Source organism: Elgaria multicarinata, chromosome 12 (genome assembly GCF_023053635.1).
Source record: "Elgaria multicarinata webbii isolate HBS135686 ecotype San Diego chromosome 12, rElgMul1.1.pri, whole genome shotgun sequence".
NCBI classification, from domain to species: Eukaryota; Metazoa; Chordata; class Lepidosauria; order Squamata; family Anguidae; genus Elgaria; species Elgaria multicarinata.
This window is the reverse complement of record NC_086182.1, coordinates 6,289,595-6,307,390: the sequence shown is the minus strand read 5'-3', so window position 1 is coordinate 6,307,390 and position 17,796 is coordinate 6,289,595. Positions and strand designations below refer to the sequence as shown.

Here is a 17,796-nt window from a genome sequence, read left to right as displayed (position 1 = left end):
GGATTTAACCTTCTGAGCCCTTATGAACCTGGGAATTAATTTGCAATTGTGTGTTTTTGTGTGGGTGTGGGTGTGGGTGTGGGTGTGGGTGGGTGGAATCTTGCACAAGACAGCCTGTCCACTATTTAGCCAAGCATACTGACACTCTCCTCTTGTCAATTTCATCCTCCACTTTGGGGCTTCCTTTGCTTGCAAACACCTTATAAGAAAACAAAAAGGCTGCTTCACAGTCTACTAAAGTAATAACATCTGCACCTAAAATTCCTTTTCTCCTGCACCTGCTTTAGGCTCCTCGCCCATCTTTGTGCTTGCTGCTTCGCACACCACCTTCGCACACCACTCTGCAACATGAGGGTTGCAGAGCAGTGAGGGGGATCACTAAACATATGCAAATTGCAAGGCAGAGCAGGGACTGCATGGTCAAACGTGCAAATTTCAAAGCCAATGCGCTAACATGCAGCAACTGCTGGGCTTTATTGGACTTGTGCAAATCACACTGAAAGTTAAATATGTGAAGTGAAATTTCCCCAAGTCTCCCCGAATGTTGGAGAGGGGGAATGTTAAATTTGCACAAATCTCCCCGACGATGGGGGGGGGGGATGTAATATTAAATTTGCACAAATCTCACGAAGGTGAGGAAAAATGTAATGTTAAATTTGCACAAATCTCCCCGAAGGTGGAGGGAAATGTAACGTTAAATGTGCACAAATCTCCCCGAAGGTGGGGGGAAATGTAACATTAAATTTCAAAGTGATCTTGATAGGCTGGAGTGCTGGGCTGAAAACAACAGAATGAAATTTAATAGGGATAAATGCCATGTTCTACATTTAGGGAATAGAAACCAAATGCACAGTTACAAAATGGGGGACACTTGGCTCAGCAATACTACAAACGAGAAAGATCTTGGAATTGTTGTAGATCACAAGCTGAATATGAGCCAACAGTGCGATATGGCTGCAAGAAAGGCAAATGCTATTTTGGGCTGCATTAATAGAAGTATAGCTTCCAAATCACGTGAGGTACTGGTTCCTCTCTATTCGGCCCTGGTTAGGCCTCATCTAGAGTATTGCGTCCAGTTCTGGGCTCCACAATTCAAGAAGGACGCAGACAAGCTGGAGCGTGTTCAGAAGAGGGCAACCAGGATGATCAGAGGTCTAGAAACAAAGCCCTATGAAGAGAGACTGAAAGAACTGGGCATGTTTAGCCTGGAGAAGAGAAGATTGAGGGGAGACATGAGAGCACTCTTCAAATACTTAAAAGGTTGTCACAGAGAAGAGGGCCAGGATCTCTTCTCGATCCTCCTAGAGTGCAGGACATGGAATAACGGGCTCAAGTTAAAGGAAGCCAGATTCCAGCTGGACATCAGGAAAAACTTCCTAACTGTTAGAGCAGTGCGATGGTGGAATCAGTTACCTAGGGAGGTTGTGGGCTCTCCCACACTAGAGGCATTCAAGAAGCAGCTGGACAACCATCTGTCAGGGTTGCTTTAGGGTGGATTCCTGCATTGAGCAGGGGGTTGGACTCGATGGCCTTGTAGGCCCCTTCCAACTCTGCTATTCTATGATTCTATGATTTGCACAAATCTCCCCGAAGGTGGGGAAAAATGTAACATTAAATTTGCACAAATCTCCCCAAAGGTGGGGGAAAATGTTTGATTTGCACAAAGTGCTGCTGTCTAGGAAGGTGATGAAAAGGAGTAAATTGACTAGCATCATTTCAATAAATAATACAGAAGGGATCTTGTTAGAAAGAAAATGAGGTGTGACTAAGCAGTTTTTTTTGTCGCTTTTGCCGGACGGCTTTCTTGCCAATTTAAACAACTTACATTGAAGCAGCTCTACCAGGTTCGGATGACTTAACAATAGGGTGACCATATGAAAAGGAGGACAGGGCACACTTTAACAGGTGTATTGAGAAGGAAGTTTCAGCAGGTGTCATTTGTATATATGGGGAACCTGGTGAAATTTCCTCTTCCTCACACCAGTTGAAGCAGCAGGAGCCCTGCCCTCTTTTAAATCTGGTCACTCTAGTATAGCTCCTGCACTTTAACTGTTGTGATGAAGAGGGAATTTCACCCGGTTCCCCATATATACAAATGACACCTGCTGAAATTCCCTTTTTCATGCAACTGTTAAAGATACAGGAGCCCTGTTCTCCTTTTCATAGGGTCACCCTACTTAACAAGCGACCCTGAGAATGAGCCACCCTAAACCACCCTTCTATAAGATGTGTGTTTTCAGAGCAGCTTGTTTGCAAAACAAAATCCACGATGGAAAAGCTGTGCCAGATTCAGACTTTACGCTAAGCTGCCCTGCAATCACCCATGCTGACAACCCACTGTGGCTTAGCAGGATGTGCGAACCAGGTCTATTTGTGAGCCAGCTTGCTGATTTTCCTTCCTTCCTTCCTTTATAAGCCGCCTTTTCTGCCAAGGCAGGGCCAACCCAAGATGTTTTGCTCCCGGGGACATTCCACGTACAAATGCCGACTGGCCTGGCAGTGGAGTCTTCCTTCAAACTGCCGATGGAGTAGCATCCTCCACTGAACCCGAAGGCAGTAGACCAGCGTAGGGAGCATAGCCCACGGCAATCTCTCCCGCCGTCTCCCAGCATCTGCTGCCTGACGTGACCACCTCATGCTGCCTAATGGTAGGGCTGACCCTTACTCAAGCTGCTTTCCCAGTTTAAGATTTTTAAGCCAAACAAAGATGCAAAGCAATGAAATGGCAGAATTCTATCCAGATGTTGATAGGATATTGAGGCGTTGATGCTATGAGTGTTGGGATGTCCGTCTTTCCACAATACCCACGGCATCTTTTAAGTAGCCACCAGGAAAGGGGCAGGGGAGAGAGGAGAAGGTGTCCCGGGTGGCAATGTGGGCCTCTCTATCGTAGTTGGAGGGGGTTTCGTAGCTACAGCTGGCCTAAAGCTTTCACTGCTCTTTTTGCACTTTGGGAGAGTTGCGGGGAAGGAAGAATGTGAGGGAAACCTGCACGTTTTTCAGGGCTGTGGCGACATTTTTCAAGGGCTGAGGAGGTGGCTTACAAATAGAAAAGGGTTTCAAACCCAACCCCCCGCCCCAACAATATGTCTGGAATGATACTACATCATGATGTAGCTCGGCTCCATTGACGCATTAAGGCAAAATAGCGCCCAGGTAGCGGAGTCTGGTGCTTTTCCCACCTTGGAGAGCTCCTTTAGAGTTCTGACTGAAACCTGGAGCAGATTTCACCCCTGATCTCAGTCACCAGGGATTCAAAAAGTCCCCTCAAATGAATAAGGCACTTCGAGGTCAGCTGAAATTTAGCACATACTTCAGCGGTGGGCAACTTGTGGCTTTCCAGATGGTTTGTCCTACAACTCCCATCATCCATCACCATGGGCTCTGCTTGCCATGGCTGATGGGAGTTCTAGGCCAGAACATCTGGGGGTGCACATTGTCCACCCGACATAAATAGTTCAAGATACGCTGATTACTAGAAATGTCTGAAAATGGGATCTTTTTGCCCTCAGCAGTCAAAATGTGGTTCATGACGTTTACCTGGTGAAGGAGGCCAGCCTTCCAAGACAAACCAAAGCCATGTGAAGACCATGAGTGTCGGGCTGGGGAAGTTCTACTGTCTTTTTGGGCCTGGATTTGGGGCAGGGGGCGTTCCTGCAAAATGCAAGCTTTGTTTACTAGTACCTGTGCACGGTAAGATGCCAGGGAAGATAAAATCAAGCTAAGAAAGAACTCAGGGGAATGGGCATACAGTAAGCACACCTGGCTATCTGGGGTGGTGAACATCACTTTTGAAGATAAGACAGCAGCATTCTTGATTGGGATAAGAAGTGGACGTGCTGAAGAAGCAAGTATTTCAGGTAAGAGAACTTCCCTATGCAAAAATGGTTAGAGCATCATCCTTCAAACTGATGACATCCAAATGTGATGACTACAATCCCCATTAACCCCAGCCACTATGCTTGCTGGGGAGGACACCAGGTTGGGAAAATCTGCATTAGAGGATCAAAGGATTTGCGTCCTAATAGCAGGTTGATTCAAAAGGAAGTATAACATTCATTGACCCTGTTCAGACGATACGTTAAGCACTTAGAGCTAAACATTATGGCTTAGCACATCATGTGAACCATGACTTAGCGTGCCATGAGAACCATTCCTAACCATGGTGGCTACATAGCCACGTTTTAAACATCCACACTCATCATGACATTTGCTGAAAAAGGGTTAGTGGCCTAACCATGGCTTAGCATCTTGTCTGAACAGGCCCATTGCGTGTGCGTTTTTAGCTTCAATCCAAAGATCAATTCCAAATAAACAACATTTCACTGCCCTTTCATGACATCCAAAATTAGCTGCCTGAAGCGGTCCCCGTACCCTGCCTAATGGTAGAGCTGGCCATGCCAAAGACCTCTAGTCCTAAAACCATTCGCATGGATGCAGGCTTAAGTTAGATGAACTTAGGTCCCATTAGAATCAATTCGGCCAGGTAGTCATGACTGCCCCATTGACTTCAATGGGAACTAGGGTCAAATAAGCCTCAGGTCTGGTGCTACCATTAGTCAGTGAGGCAGCTACCTTAGATGACCGACACTGGGAGGCAAAGAGTGGCTGTCACCCGAGACAGCTGTCCAACACATCTGGAGGGCCCCGGAACAGTGGGACTTCCCTCTGGATGATTCGCTAACAGCATCCATAGGGTTGGGAGAGATGCTGGATGATGTTGAAGATCTAAATCCATTTCAGTCTGGCTTCAGGCCTGGTTATGGGGCAGAGACGGCTTTCGTTGCCTTGGTGGCTGATCTATGCCGGGAACTGGATAGGGGTGTGTGTGTGTGTGTGTGTGTGTGTGTGTGTGTGTGTGTGTTGGTTTTCCTGGACCTCTTGGTTGCTTTTGACCATGGTATCCTACTGAGGCATCTGTCTGAGATGGGACTGGGGGACACTATTAGGGTGACCATATGGAAAGTGCTCCTGTATCTTTAACAGTTGCATAGAAAAGGGAATTTCAGCAGGTGTCATTTGTATCCATGCAGCACCAGGTGAAATTCCCTCTTCATCACAAGAGTCAAAGCTGCAGGAGCCCTGCCTAGCATGACCAGATACAAAAGGTAAATGCAATAAATAAATAAATAAATAAATAAATGAGGCGGGGCTCCTGCACCCTTAACCGTTGTGATGCAGAGGGCATTTCACCAGGTGCTGCGGGCATACAAACGACACCTGCTGAAATTCCCTTTTCTATGCAACTGTTAAAGATCCAGGAGCCCGGTCCTCTTTTCCATAGGGTCACTGTAGGCACTATTATACGTTGGCTCCAGTCCTTCACAGAGGAGCAAGCTCAGAAATTGGTGCTGAAGATTCCTGTTTGACACTGTTGCTGTTGGACTGTGGTGTTCCTCAGAGTTACATCTTATCCCCCATGATGCTATTTAACATATACCTAACATATACCCTGGGATGGATCGTCTGGGGTTTGGGGTTCAGTAGCACCAGCTCGTGATGACACCCAACACTCTCCTTTCCATTCAAATCCAGGGAAGCTGTTCTGCTTCTAAATTGGTGCCTGACACCAGTAATGGACTGGATGTGGGCGAACAAATTGAAGCTTCATCCAGACAAGACAGAGGTGCTCCTGGTCAGTCAAAAGGAAGACCAGGGAACAGAGATTCCACCTGTGCTGGATGGGGGTTACACTCCCCCTTAAAAAGGGCTAGATCCACACTTATCCATTACAGCGGTATTGAAGTGCACCGATAACTGTTGGGGCCCAATCCACATACAACTTTCATAGTGTTATTTCCTGATTTTTATTCCACGTTCGTAATGATTTGACACAAGGCGTAGATCTGGCTTCAGGCTCCCACTTTGCTTGGACTCGGCCTTGAACCTGGATGCTCAGTGTAGGAGGATTTTTCTGGTGGTCTTTTATTTTAAGAGGTACTGAACATAGGCATAGATTCCTGCAATATCTTGCAACAGGACTCCTTAAATTCCCCACTATAGTTGGTGTAAGGAAGTTCTGGAGAAAGACATCCAGAATGACTGACTTCACTCAGACTCACAAGCACAATGAAACTGTTACAACTTTAAAACTAGGGCTGTGCTCCGCTTCTCCTCGGACTGGAGAAGCAGAAGCAGATCAGGGTGCTTCACCTCCCCTTAAGGCGGAGGCGAAGAGGATCGGGGGAGCAGCAGAGCATCGCGGAGCGGATCGAGGTGAAGGCGGATCCTTCGCCTCGATCTGGAACTCCACAAAAAAGGTAAGGGGGTTTACTTGGCCATGCGGTGACAGCAGCAGAGCCAGGTAAGGGGGCAAGGGGGAGGGGGGGTCTTACCTGCGTCAGTCCGTGGCCCTGCGGCTGCTTCAACTGAGCCCGAGGACTCAAACAGGAAGACCAGGCCTGGTCTTCCTGTTTGAGTCCTTGGGCTCAGTTGAAGCAGCCGCGGGGCTGCGGACGGACGCAGGTAAAGGGGAAGAAGGAGGGGGGTTACTTGGCCCTGCCGCCACCGCCTGTGCGGTGAGGGTGGCAGAGCCAGGTAAGGGGGCCAGGGGGAGGGGGGTCTTACCTGCATCCGTCGTGGCCCGTCGCCAGCTTTACTAGAGCCCGTGGCTCAACCTGGAAGTGTAGGCCGCAAGTGGGGCCTACAGTTCCTGGTTGAGCTGCGTACTCTAGTGAAGCTGGCAGCAGGCTGGGACAGACACAGGTAAGAGGAAGGGGGCTTTACCTGGCGCCGCCCCCCCGCTGCTGCGGAGCTCTGATTCAGAGCCGGAGCTCTGCAGCGGAGCAGACCCTAGGCGGATCAAGGTGGGGTGGAGCAGGCCAGATCCGCAATTTGCGGGTCGGGAGCAGAGCGGATTGGGGGGCGGGGTCCATGCACAGCCCTATTTAAAACATATATTGAAACAATTTAAGGAAGTTAAAGTCAAACAGACACACGAACCTCCATTCAGCAAAGCAAATTAAAAGAACATACTCACAAGTCTGGCAGATGTCTGGAGAACAAGACAAACATAGACAAACACAGACTCTGCAAAGGCGCTCTTCTCCACAGAGGGAGAAGGCCATCTCTCCCAGGCAAGACCAAACCATGCTTGAGGGAAAGGGAAGACCTCTTATCCCTCTGTGCTCAGCCTTAAATGCCCAATTTGACACCATCAATTCCTCCTATTGATGTCTTCTAAACTCCTAAACTCATTGGACCACCTCATAATTTAGACCATCCTGTTATGGAAAAATAACTGATTTCCCACTGCTCCCTTCGCCCATCTCCCGTCCTTCTTCCAAGATCCCTCATTTCCCTTTCCCAAAATACCACCTTTGGGTGATTTAGATGAGTAGAATAGACCCCCTACTCCCAGGTAGGAGAGAAAAGTCCCATTTACCTATTTGGGTAAGGTCGCTTACTCAGGGGTAAGGACGAGCCCTAGCCGCTGGTTAAATCACCAGGCGCTTGACACCCACCCACACCCACCCCCCTCTTATTTCCTTTCCCCACGGCTCAGTGGGAAACCAGGGAGAGAAATAAGAGGTGGGCGGCTCGCCCATCGAAAGGAATGTCAGGCGCCAAGCGAGGGTGAAGCAGGAAGGTTTCTGCCACCTAGGCAAGGTGGGACAGGAATGTCCCAGGGGACATTGCGAGGGGGGGGGGGGGAACCAGGGAGGGAGTGGTGGACAGGGATTAGTTAAAGACAATGGAATACGTGAGGGGAAGGTCCCAGATTCATTACTAAGGGAATCATGTGATAATGGAGTTTGCAAAGTCAATAGGGTCTCTCCCCCATCTGGGCATGTCAAGAAAACAGGGAGGAGGATCAGCTGTGACGATCTGAGCAAGCAACCAATTATTTGCATACAATGTTTCCCCCCTGTATAAAATGAAACGTAAACTTCTGTTCCGGGCCTTTTCCCTTACATTGACAAGGGAGAGGGACCTTTGTACAAAGAGATTTTTGGTACCTGAGGTGGAAATAAACTTTCCTTTTGAAACTGCATCTGGGTGCCTTTTTATCTGATTTAATTGGGTTGTAATCCACAATTTTTCTAACAATCCTCTCCTGAAAACCGCCACCCTTTCTGTCGTATTTATGACAACAAAAGGTCAAGTTCCCTGTTCTTGTGGCTAACCTGTCTTGTTCACTTCTCTTTACCTGTCCTTCACCCTGGACCCTTCACCTAGTTACACTTAGTACATGTCACAAGTTCTTATGACTAATGTCTTTTGAGCAATACCAAGTTGCAAGTCCTCATGATTAACGTCTTTGAGCAACCTCAGATCATATTTCCAAATAATTTTCTATCAGGCCTTATCCAAACTAAATAATCTAACCCTTGATACAGTGTTCTATGTGTGTATGCCCACTCGCCCCTTTAATATTAAAGTACTACCCTATCACTTGTACACCCATTTAAACCCATTCCGTGTCCCCAAAAGCTTCCTTCTCTATGCTATGCCAACAAACTTTTATAACTCCAATCTTACTCATTTCAAATGAAAATAATCTTACACCAGGTCTTGGTGGGGACCAGGAATACGTTTGCACAGTTGAGTTGTCTACTGCACCAACCATGCCTGTTCCTAGAAACATCTGACCTGGCCCCAGTCATGCATGCCTTAGTTACATCCTGTTTTGACTACTGTAACGTGCTCTACATGGGGCGGCCTTAAAACCTGTTCAGAAACTTCAGCTGGTCCAGAATGCTGCAGCCGGACTGTTGCCTGGGGCCGGTTACAGGAAGCACGTGACTCCTGCTTAAAGCAGTTTCACTGGCTACTGGTCAGATTCTGGGCAGAATTCAGCTAGGACCTATAACGTTCATCTTCAGTGTGTTGTCCCTCAGAACCACAGGTTAAAGGCTCAATGCCCCAGCGTGTTAGTAGCCAATCAAACACACGAGGCTGGAGAATGCTCTTAATCCATTTACTTCCGATACTGCAGTATGGGGGTGCTCTCCGGTTCTACAAAATGGAGGCACCAAGAGCAAAGGAATCTCACAATATATATAGGCCTTGAGTATAAGAGGGTGTTAGTCTCTTTCTAACCCTTCTATTGGTCAGTTCTGGATTAGCAAGTTAAGTTACATTCAATTTTTATTTATTTATTTATTTATTTATTTAGAATATTTATATACCGCTCCTCATTGAAAAATTTCGGAGCGGTGTACAAGGTAAAAATGAAAATAAAAACAGAATAAAACAGTTAAAACAAAATTTAAAAAGAAGCAAAAAACAACAACACAGAAATCCAAGGCTGCATGTCAAAGAAAGGCTTCTTGGAATAAAGATGTTTTCAGGAGGCGCTGAAAGGAGTACAAGGTCGGAGCCTGCCTGACCTCCAGAGGCAGGGAATTCCACAGGAGGGGCGCCACCACGCTGAAGGCTCTTCCCCTGGTGGATTCCAATCGGAGGATGGATCTAGGGGGAACCACCAGGAGCAGGCCCTCGGATGACCTCAGTGACCGGGCAGGTTGGTAAGGGAGAAGGCGCTCTCTCAGGTATCCTGGTCCCAAGTTGTTTAGGGCTTTGTACACAAGTACAAGAACCTTCAACCTAGCCCGGTAGTGAATAGGCAGCCAGTGCAGTTCCCTCAGCAGAGGAGTTCCATGCTGGAAAGGGGCAGCTCCAGACAACAGCCGAGCTGCAGCATTCTGCACTAGCTCCAGCTTCCGGAGCAGCTTCAAGGGCAGCCCCACATAGAGCGCGTTGCAGTAATCTAGCCTTGAGGTTACCAATGCCTGTACCACCGTGGTCAAGCTATCCTTGTCCAGGAGAGGCCGTAGTTGGCGAACCAACCGAAGATGGTAAAAGGCACTCCGAGCCGTGGCAGCTACTTGAGCCTCCAATGACAGAAATGGGTCTAAGAGTACCCCCAAACTACGAACCTGTTCTTTCAGAGGCAGAGCAACCCCATCCAGAACAGGCAATGAACCTGTCTCCCGGACTCGGGAACCACTCACCCACAGGGCTTCTGTCTTGCCAGGATTTAGTCTCAGTTTATTGGCCCTCATCCAGCCCATTACTGAGTCTAGGCACTGGGACCAGGACTTGTACAGCCTCACCTGATTCAGTTGTCACAGGGAGATAGAGCTGCGTGTCATCAGCGTATTGATGGCATTTAGCTCCAAATCCCCTAATGACCGCTCCCAACGGCTTCATATAGATGTTAAATAACATTGGGGACAAGATGGTGCCCTGCGGCACTCCATAGCTCAATTGCCAAGAGGCCAAGGACTGGTCACCCAATGCTACTCTCTGAAAACGACCCCGTAGGTAGGACCGGAACCACTGCAATACAGTGCCTCCGATGCCCATCCCACGGAGTCGATCCAGGAGGATACCATGGTCAATGGTATCAAAAGCCTCCGAGAGATCGAGCAGGATTAACAGGGTTGCATTCCCCCTGTCCCTCTCTCGATAAAGGTCATCCATCAGGGAGACCAAGGCTGATTCAGTCCCGTAACCAGATTGGAACCCAGACTGGAATGGATCTAGATAATCAGTATCCTCCAAGAGTGCCTGCAGTTGCTCCGCCACAACCCTTCCAATTTTTGAGTTAAGGTGCACAATCTCAATGAGTCATAGGTTACATTCGATGCTCTGTTGGTTGAAAGTTTTCCCCTTTGTCTGCTAGGACATGATGTTCACCATTAAGGAATGCAAATCTGGCATGTAGCCACCCTTTGGCGGAGAAGCCATCTTTTAACCCTTGGCACATTACATTCATCAGAGAGGTGAAATCTCTCCCTGGGTCTACCAAGTGGTCCTTCTCTGGGAGCCCCCACCAAAGCAAGTGAGGTGTGGAGCTACTAAGAAGAGTGCCTTTTCTTCTGTGGCAACCCAGTTGTAGAATGAGCTTCCCAGAAAGGTCTGTGTCATGATCCCCTCCCCTTAGGACTCCTTTTTACCTTTCTCTTTAAAGGATCCCAACTATGAAAGCAGTCGGTATACGGCTGCCCACTCTGTGGATTATTTTTCCTTTCTGTTTCCACCTCTGGGCACCACCTTTTTACACTCCCCCTGGTTCCACTGGTTCTGTGCTCCTTTTTATTCACCTTTTCTTTACCGCTGCCACCATATAACTCAGTACCTTACCTCAGGTACTTAAACAATGCAATCCAGTGTGAAAACAAAAGTAACTTTTATTTAACAAGAAGCAAGTTCATGCATGTTATTAAGTTTGTGGTTTCATTTGGTCCAGTACTTGGTTGTTACGATAAATATATCATGTATGCTTGCTTACTCTACCCTCTAAAGTCAAATCTAACTCCTTCTCCCTCTTATTCCCAAAACAATAAAACGTAGGTCCTACACTGACTGATCTAACCTCTTCAGCAGACTAACCTCAACGCCCTCTCACTCCCAACTGCCAACTACTAACTGTCATTTCCCTTCACACACTTGAATCCAAGAGCCAATCAGCTTTCTCTCCAACATTGCATTCACTCACTCCCCCTCCCAACAGAATTAACCACTGACCAGACTCACCATTCGAAGTCCAAACAGCATTTACATCACAGATAAATAACATCAAACAGTGAAACATCAGTCCCCCTGACGTCAACATTGTGCTCATTTTGGCATCAGGGAAGAGCTTTTTATTCTCTCAGGTGTTTTAATTTTTTATTTTTTAAAAATCTGGTATTGTATTTTAAACGGTTTGCACAGCTTTTACCTTGTTTGGATAATTTTATTTTTATATTGTAGTTTTAAAACTTGTAAACGTCTATATTGTATTTTATTGTCTGTCTTTTATTGTCTTTTATTTTATGTTTTTAATTGTGATCTACCCAGATTGCTTCAGCTGTTGAGCGATATAAAAATGCAATAAAGAAAGAAAGAAAGAAAGAAAGAAAGCCGTCTAAGGCTGAAAGACGGCCTTCACCCATACAAGCTTGCCCAGTTCTTAAGATCTTTGTGAGAGGCTCTTCTTTCAAGACCACCACTTTTGGAGGCGGGTTTGGTGCCAATGCGACAGAGGGCCTTCTTGGTAGCTGCTCTCTGGAACTTCTTGCCAAGGGAGGCAGAGTTGGCTCCCTCTCTGCTATCCTTCCACCAGCAGGCAAAGACTGCTTTCTTTAAGTGGGTCTTTGGTGTGTCAGGGGGGTCTGTTAAGCTGGCTGCTGTTTTTACTCGGTTGTGTTTTTAATTGCGTTTTGGTTTTTTTTTTAAATCCAGTTTTATTAGTGATTGTAAGCTATCTTGAGTGCTATTTCTGGTAGAAAGGTAGGATACAAATCAAATCAATCAATCAATTAATAAAAATAAATAAATGGGATTGTGCCATAAATATTTGCAGCTGTTACTAGAACCCACAAGACGTATACTCTGTTTTGCCTTTCATTTTATTTATTTTAATTGGAGTGAATGGAACAGAACCCAAGAAGCCCCCCATTTCTGCAGTTCTGTCTCACTTCACCACAAAGCAGTTTCTCTCTCTGCCTCCCCACAACCGAATCTCGTCTAGTGTTGATGCTGTAAAGATTTGGTTGAAATCAGAGGGCCTCCGCAATGCCAAGGAGGTGAGGGAACTGAGAGACTTTCATGGAACGGATGCACAATTCAGAAGCAGAAGTAGCCGGGCGCGATTCCAGCTGCACACTATTTGGAGGGGACACGGGGGGGGGATTTTCCTTTGGTGCAAACAGCGGCATCACCGAGTGGCTTCTGCTACAGATAATTAGTCAATGTGGCTTTTCTTGGTAATTGGTGGTTTCCTCTTGGAAGTTGGCAGCGGCTTCTTTGGAGTTAGCAACAACTTCTTGGGAGTTTGGGGTGGTTTTTTGGAAGTTGGTCGTGTTCTCTTGGGAGTTGGGCGTGTTCTTTTGGGAGTTGGGCGTGTTCTCTTGGGAGTTGGGCGTGTTCTCTTGGGAGTTGGTCGTGTTCTCTTGGGAGTTGGGCGTGTTCTCTTGGGAGTTGGGCGTGTTCTCTTGGGAGTTGGTTGGGTTATTTTGGGAGTTGGTTGGGTTCTCTTGGGAGTTGGTTGGGTTCTCTTGGGAGTTGGTTGGGTTCTCTTGGGAGTTGGTTGGGTTCTCTTGGGAGTTGGTTGTGTCTTTTTGGCAGTTGGTGGTGGCAGCTTGGGAGTTGGTGGTGTTTCTTGGAGCATTGGTGGTGGTGTTTCTTGGAGCGTTGGTGCCGTTTCTTGGGGAGGTGGTAGCGGCAGCTGGAGAGCTGTCGTCATGTTCTTCCTTGGAGGCTGTTTTAAGGATAAGGACTTCGTAACTTTCATTGGATTGATCAACTTCATGGCCAGGTAGCCCTGAGAAATGACAGGGAGATAGTTAGAACATGGTGGCAATCAAAGGTAGAAGAACTGTATTCCCTGTGTTCATCCCCCCCCCACCTCTCTTTCTCTATCTCTCTGGAACGAGTAGCAGAGACTTAGCTGAATGCTACAAGTCCCTGTAATGCAATGTGCCTGGTCCCTTTAGTAAGTCTACTTTCCCACTGTTTCCCCAGAAGACTCACAGGGGCTGAGTAGACGAAGGTTGCAAACAGGAAGATCACTAGCACAATGCAAAAGAAAATGAGGATCTTCCATTTGCTCTTCTGCCATACGATGAAGTGGAGGCTCTTCAGTGGGGCTGTGAACCACAGGAAAGAGGTCTCCGGCCTCCTAGTCATGGGGAGGGAAGGGCAGGGAAAGAAGAAATTGGTGTCGTCTTTGGCAACTGTTTCCCATCTTCTCGCCACCCTTTTAATTTTCCATGGTGGTCCTGGGATGGTGTTGCTCTAGGGTAGCCTTCTCCAGTCTGGTGCCCTCTAAATGTGTTGGACTACAGACAGCACCAGGTCGGGGAAGGCTGCTCTAAGGGGATGGTGGACCACTAAAAGGATGGCTCAGTGCAGCCACCTGGCCCCGGTGGAGGCTGGTGGCTTTGATGTCAGTGGACCCTTTGCCCAGGGCCTTCTCAAAGAGCCCGCAGCGGCTAGACTGCAAGTGGCTTCATTTGCAGAGCCCTGCCTCAGAAGCAGCCGGGGCTCGGCATCTTTGGAAGCATGCTCGATCTCGGCAAGGGGACGGCAGCAGCAGCCCCCTCCCCCTGCCCCCCTGCCCAGAAGCGCCTGCACCAGGGGCCACCCAGAGGCTGCTGTCTTACTCTGGCGGCTTCAGAAAGGGGTTTGTGTTTGGCTCGTCTCTTCCTTTCCCCGCCGGCCGCTCTTCTGCCTCTGTGTCAGTCAGCAGCTCCAGCGTCATCTCCACCTTCCCCTAGAGAGCCAGAGACACAAGGAGACACATGGGGCAGGGAGCTCCCATTTCAGGCACTGGACTTCATGGACTTATAGTAGGGTGACCATATTTTGGAAACCAAAAAGGAGGACAACATGGTCGCCATGTTAAAATTATTTAAAAATAATAATTTTAAAACCTCAAACTTTTTTTAAAAAATCCTAAAACTCAATGGTTGGACAGATCTGTTTCAAACTTGGCATAGCTAAAGTCCTTGTTAAGAGCAATCATGGTGCCAAGTTTCATCTCTTTTTCTTTAAAAATAACATTTTTTTTTTTTAAAAATTAAATCCTCAAATTTAAAAAAATTCGTAAAAATCAATGGATGAACAGATCTGTTTCAAATTTGGTATGGCTAAAGCTCTACCTAAAAGCTATCATGGTGCCAACTTTCATCTCTTTATCTTTAAAAATGACTATTTTAAAAATAATAATTTTAAAACCTCAATTTTAAAAAAATTCCTAAAAAATCAATGGATGAATGGATCTGTTTCAAATTTGGTATGACTAAAGCCCTTCCTAAGAGCTACCATCATGCCAAGTTCATGACTTCATCTTTAAAAATGACAAGCATTTTTGTTAATTCCCATTAGAGCTGCTCTTTGGAAAAAAATCTGGATTTCCCTCCCCTTTTTGATTTGTCATCAAAAAACCAGGCAAATCCGGTCATATGGTCACCCTACTTATAGCCGCCACCCCCCTTGCAGAAAGCCAGCTGGGAAGCACACCACTAACACTTCTCTTCCCCTGGTGCCATTTCTTGCTTTACAACTGCACCTATATTCCTTATATAAGTTAGAGCAAAAAAGAAAAAGGGAAAAAGAATAAAAAGACTTGTTTCCCAAGCCATATATATATATATATATATATATATATATATATATATATATATATGTAATACTCTGGGCATGTGCAGTTTCACGTTCTACACTCAAATCAAAGCACCATCCTGACTACAGGAATACAGTGGAGTTTGCCTTCTGCTGCCCTGGTGCGGAACACATTCGCTTGGGAATAAAGGCCCGTTTCGTTGAACGTCACAGCAGAACCGCATCCCCTGTGCTCGTCCTCCCTTTCTCCCTCTGGAATGAGCAGCAGAGATTTAGCTGGACGCTACAAGCCCCGATAGCTCAAGCTGTCCTGGCCCTTTTGTGAGTCTCATTTCCCACCTTTCCCCAGCAGACACACAGGGGCTCACTCTAACCCTTCTGGTCTCCCCAGCTACAAAACGTTTTTAAAGATAAGTAAGAAACGATGCCGCAGGGAGGGGTATAGGGCCCCAGCACGCCCATACGCCCCTGGGTGTGCCACTGAGCCATCCCCTGTTGCTCTCTAGGTGGCCATTCCCTCCATCCTCAGTATGGCCACTCTTCCCTGCATCAGCTGAACCCCCTGCCGTCTGTTATCACCGCTCTCAGATCCGAGCCTGGCCCCCTGGAGGAACCCGTGGCTCCGTGGCCCATTGGGGATCCCGCAGGCCGAATCAGGCCTGTAGACTGTTGGTTCTGCTCTCCTGCTATATTTGGAAAATCTCCCAATAAAATGTTAAGAAAGGAAATATCAAGAAAGGAGAGGAGCTGGGCGAACGAGAACAAGCAAGGCAGAGCTCGGAGGGTCACCAAGCAGGAGGAGTTCCCCCGTCCCTCTAGTTTCTCACTCACTGCTGTCTGCCCATAGGTGTGCGTGCGCAAGGGATGTGCCGGGTGTGGCCTGGCACACCCTAATGTCTCAAGCAATAAGCATCTCCTCAATCCTCCCCACACCTGCAACGGCCCTCCCACAGCCAGGCAAGCCGAACGCGGAGGAGGGCATCAGTGTCTACAGTGTTTAATAAATAAATGAATGAAAAAATGTCCTTTATGATTAAGTAGTCGATAAATGTCGGGCTTAAAAAAAAATCCCCCTGGGTGCATGCCTTAACGAAATGCGCTGTGCACGCCTATGCCTGCCCCCTGGTTCCAAAGCCCCCGAATGCATCACGCCAGCCAGAAGCGGGGGGCCCGGCTCGCTCTGCTCCCCCCTTCCCGGGTCTTCTCTTCACCTACCGACACCCGCGGCTTGTCCTTCTCGAAGACGATGCACGGCCACCAGCCCCTCAGATTCTTTTGCATGAACAGGGAAACGTGCTTCTCTTCGAGGCGGGGGCGGCGGAAAGGAAAGGCGGCGGCGGCGGTGGGGGCGGTGGCGCTCTCCTCCAGCAGCATCTTTGCGGTGCAGTCGCGGGGCCGCTTGGCGGGTCGCGGGATCTTGAGCAGGTTCATTTCCAGACTGCCTGCAGTGCAAGCGGATCAAGGCGCTCCCTCTCCTCCTGCCATGTGCAGCTGCTGGGGGAGGGGAGGGGCGCGTTCCGGGGCAGCCTTCCCCAAACTGGCACCCTCTGGACGTGTTGGACTACAAATCTTGTCATTCCAAGCCAGCCGTGCTGACTGAGGCATGCTGGGAGTTGTAGTCTAGCACGGCTGGAAGGCACCAAGGTTCAAGGCCATGTGCTCAGTTCACAAGGGGTTACGGTGAGTCCCAAATGCGCCCAGCTGGCACCCTGGTTGGACTCTGTGTGTGGATATGAGAATCCTGCAGCTATGCGGGGGAGAGGGCTCCGAGGACCCCTGCAGCAGGGGGTTGGACTCGATGGCCTTCTAGGCCCCTTCCAATTCTACTATTCTATGATTCTATGAGGCAGGAAGCAGGCCTGGTTCCAGGGGATGGTGAGGTCGGGTATTTGAGGTGACCACGAGAGCATGGGTGCACCATTGTGTGCCCAAGAAGGTCAGAGGTAGGGTGAGACAATTCTCGGTTTGCACACTCTGCCTCTTCTGGGTTAAGGGGACACCCTGGGGTGGGTTCATTTCCAAAGCCCCCCCCCCTCAAATTCTGGTGTAACTCTGGATTGGCTCTTCACGTGCTTCCTGCCTCGGACGCATGTGCATTGCAGCTGCATGAGCGGTAAGTGTCATCTGCAGAAATATGCATGGAAACGTTTTGACGGGATGCGTCAAACCCAAAAGGTGGAGGCGAATCTGAGCGGCGCATAAAGCGGCGACGATTGTTTTCCACGTAGGACATGAAAAAGAAGAAGAAGAAGAAAAAACCCCTTTTGGAGAGGATCCTGAAAACAGGCCCTTCTTACATCGCACCACCTCAAGGCTCCAACGCCCCCCGCCCCCAATTCAGGGTTCTTCTTACCCAGAAAATCGTCAGCTGAGAATTTGTCATTATCCCAGATCTGGATGATGAGCTTGGGGGGCACTTTCTGCATGGTCTCATCCAGGCTCCAGAAATGTTGCTGCAAAGATGGAGAAGGAGGCAGCGAATGAACTGCAGGTGGAGGAAGCAAACTGAAACGTTGCTCTCAAGGTTGGTGGTTTGTCAAGGCTTGAGAGGCCGTTCTCTTTGATTTTTTAGACTTTTTAAGAAGCCGATCTATTTATTTATTTTATTTATTTATTTAAGCATTTTTATGCTGCCATTCAGCCAAAAAAGGCTCTCACGGCAGCTTACAAAAGTATTTCTTGACAGTCCCTGCCCACAGGCTTACAATCTAAAAGACACGACACAAAAGGAAAGGGGAT

At 48.0% G+C, this 17,796-nt stretch overlaps 1 protein-coding gene across 1 annotated transcript in view; it reads right to left on the bottom strand.

Moving 5' to 3' along the window:
• Window positions 1–12,680: 12,680 nt before the first annotated feature.
• The window catches only part of FER1L5 (fer-1 like family member 5), a 114,032-nt gene continuing 108,916 nt past the window's right edge, over window positions 12,681–17,796 (bottom strand). Inside the window, exons 44-49 of the mRNA XM_063139466.1 lie at window positions 17,411–17,510; window positions 16,273–16,499; window positions 14,097–14,206; window positions 13,465–13,612; window positions 13,212–13,255; window positions 12,681–13,092 (exon numbers count right to left, since the gene is read on the bottom strand). Coding sequence (XP_062995536.1) covers window positions 12,681–13,092; window positions 13,212–13,255; window positions 13,465–13,612; window positions 14,097–14,206; window positions 16,273–16,499; window positions 17,411–17,510 — 1,041 coding nt within the window. The remainder of the gene's footprint in view (window positions 13,093–13,211; window positions 13,256–13,464; window positions 13,613–14,096; window positions 14,207–16,272; window positions 16,500–17,410; window positions 17,511–17,796) is intronic.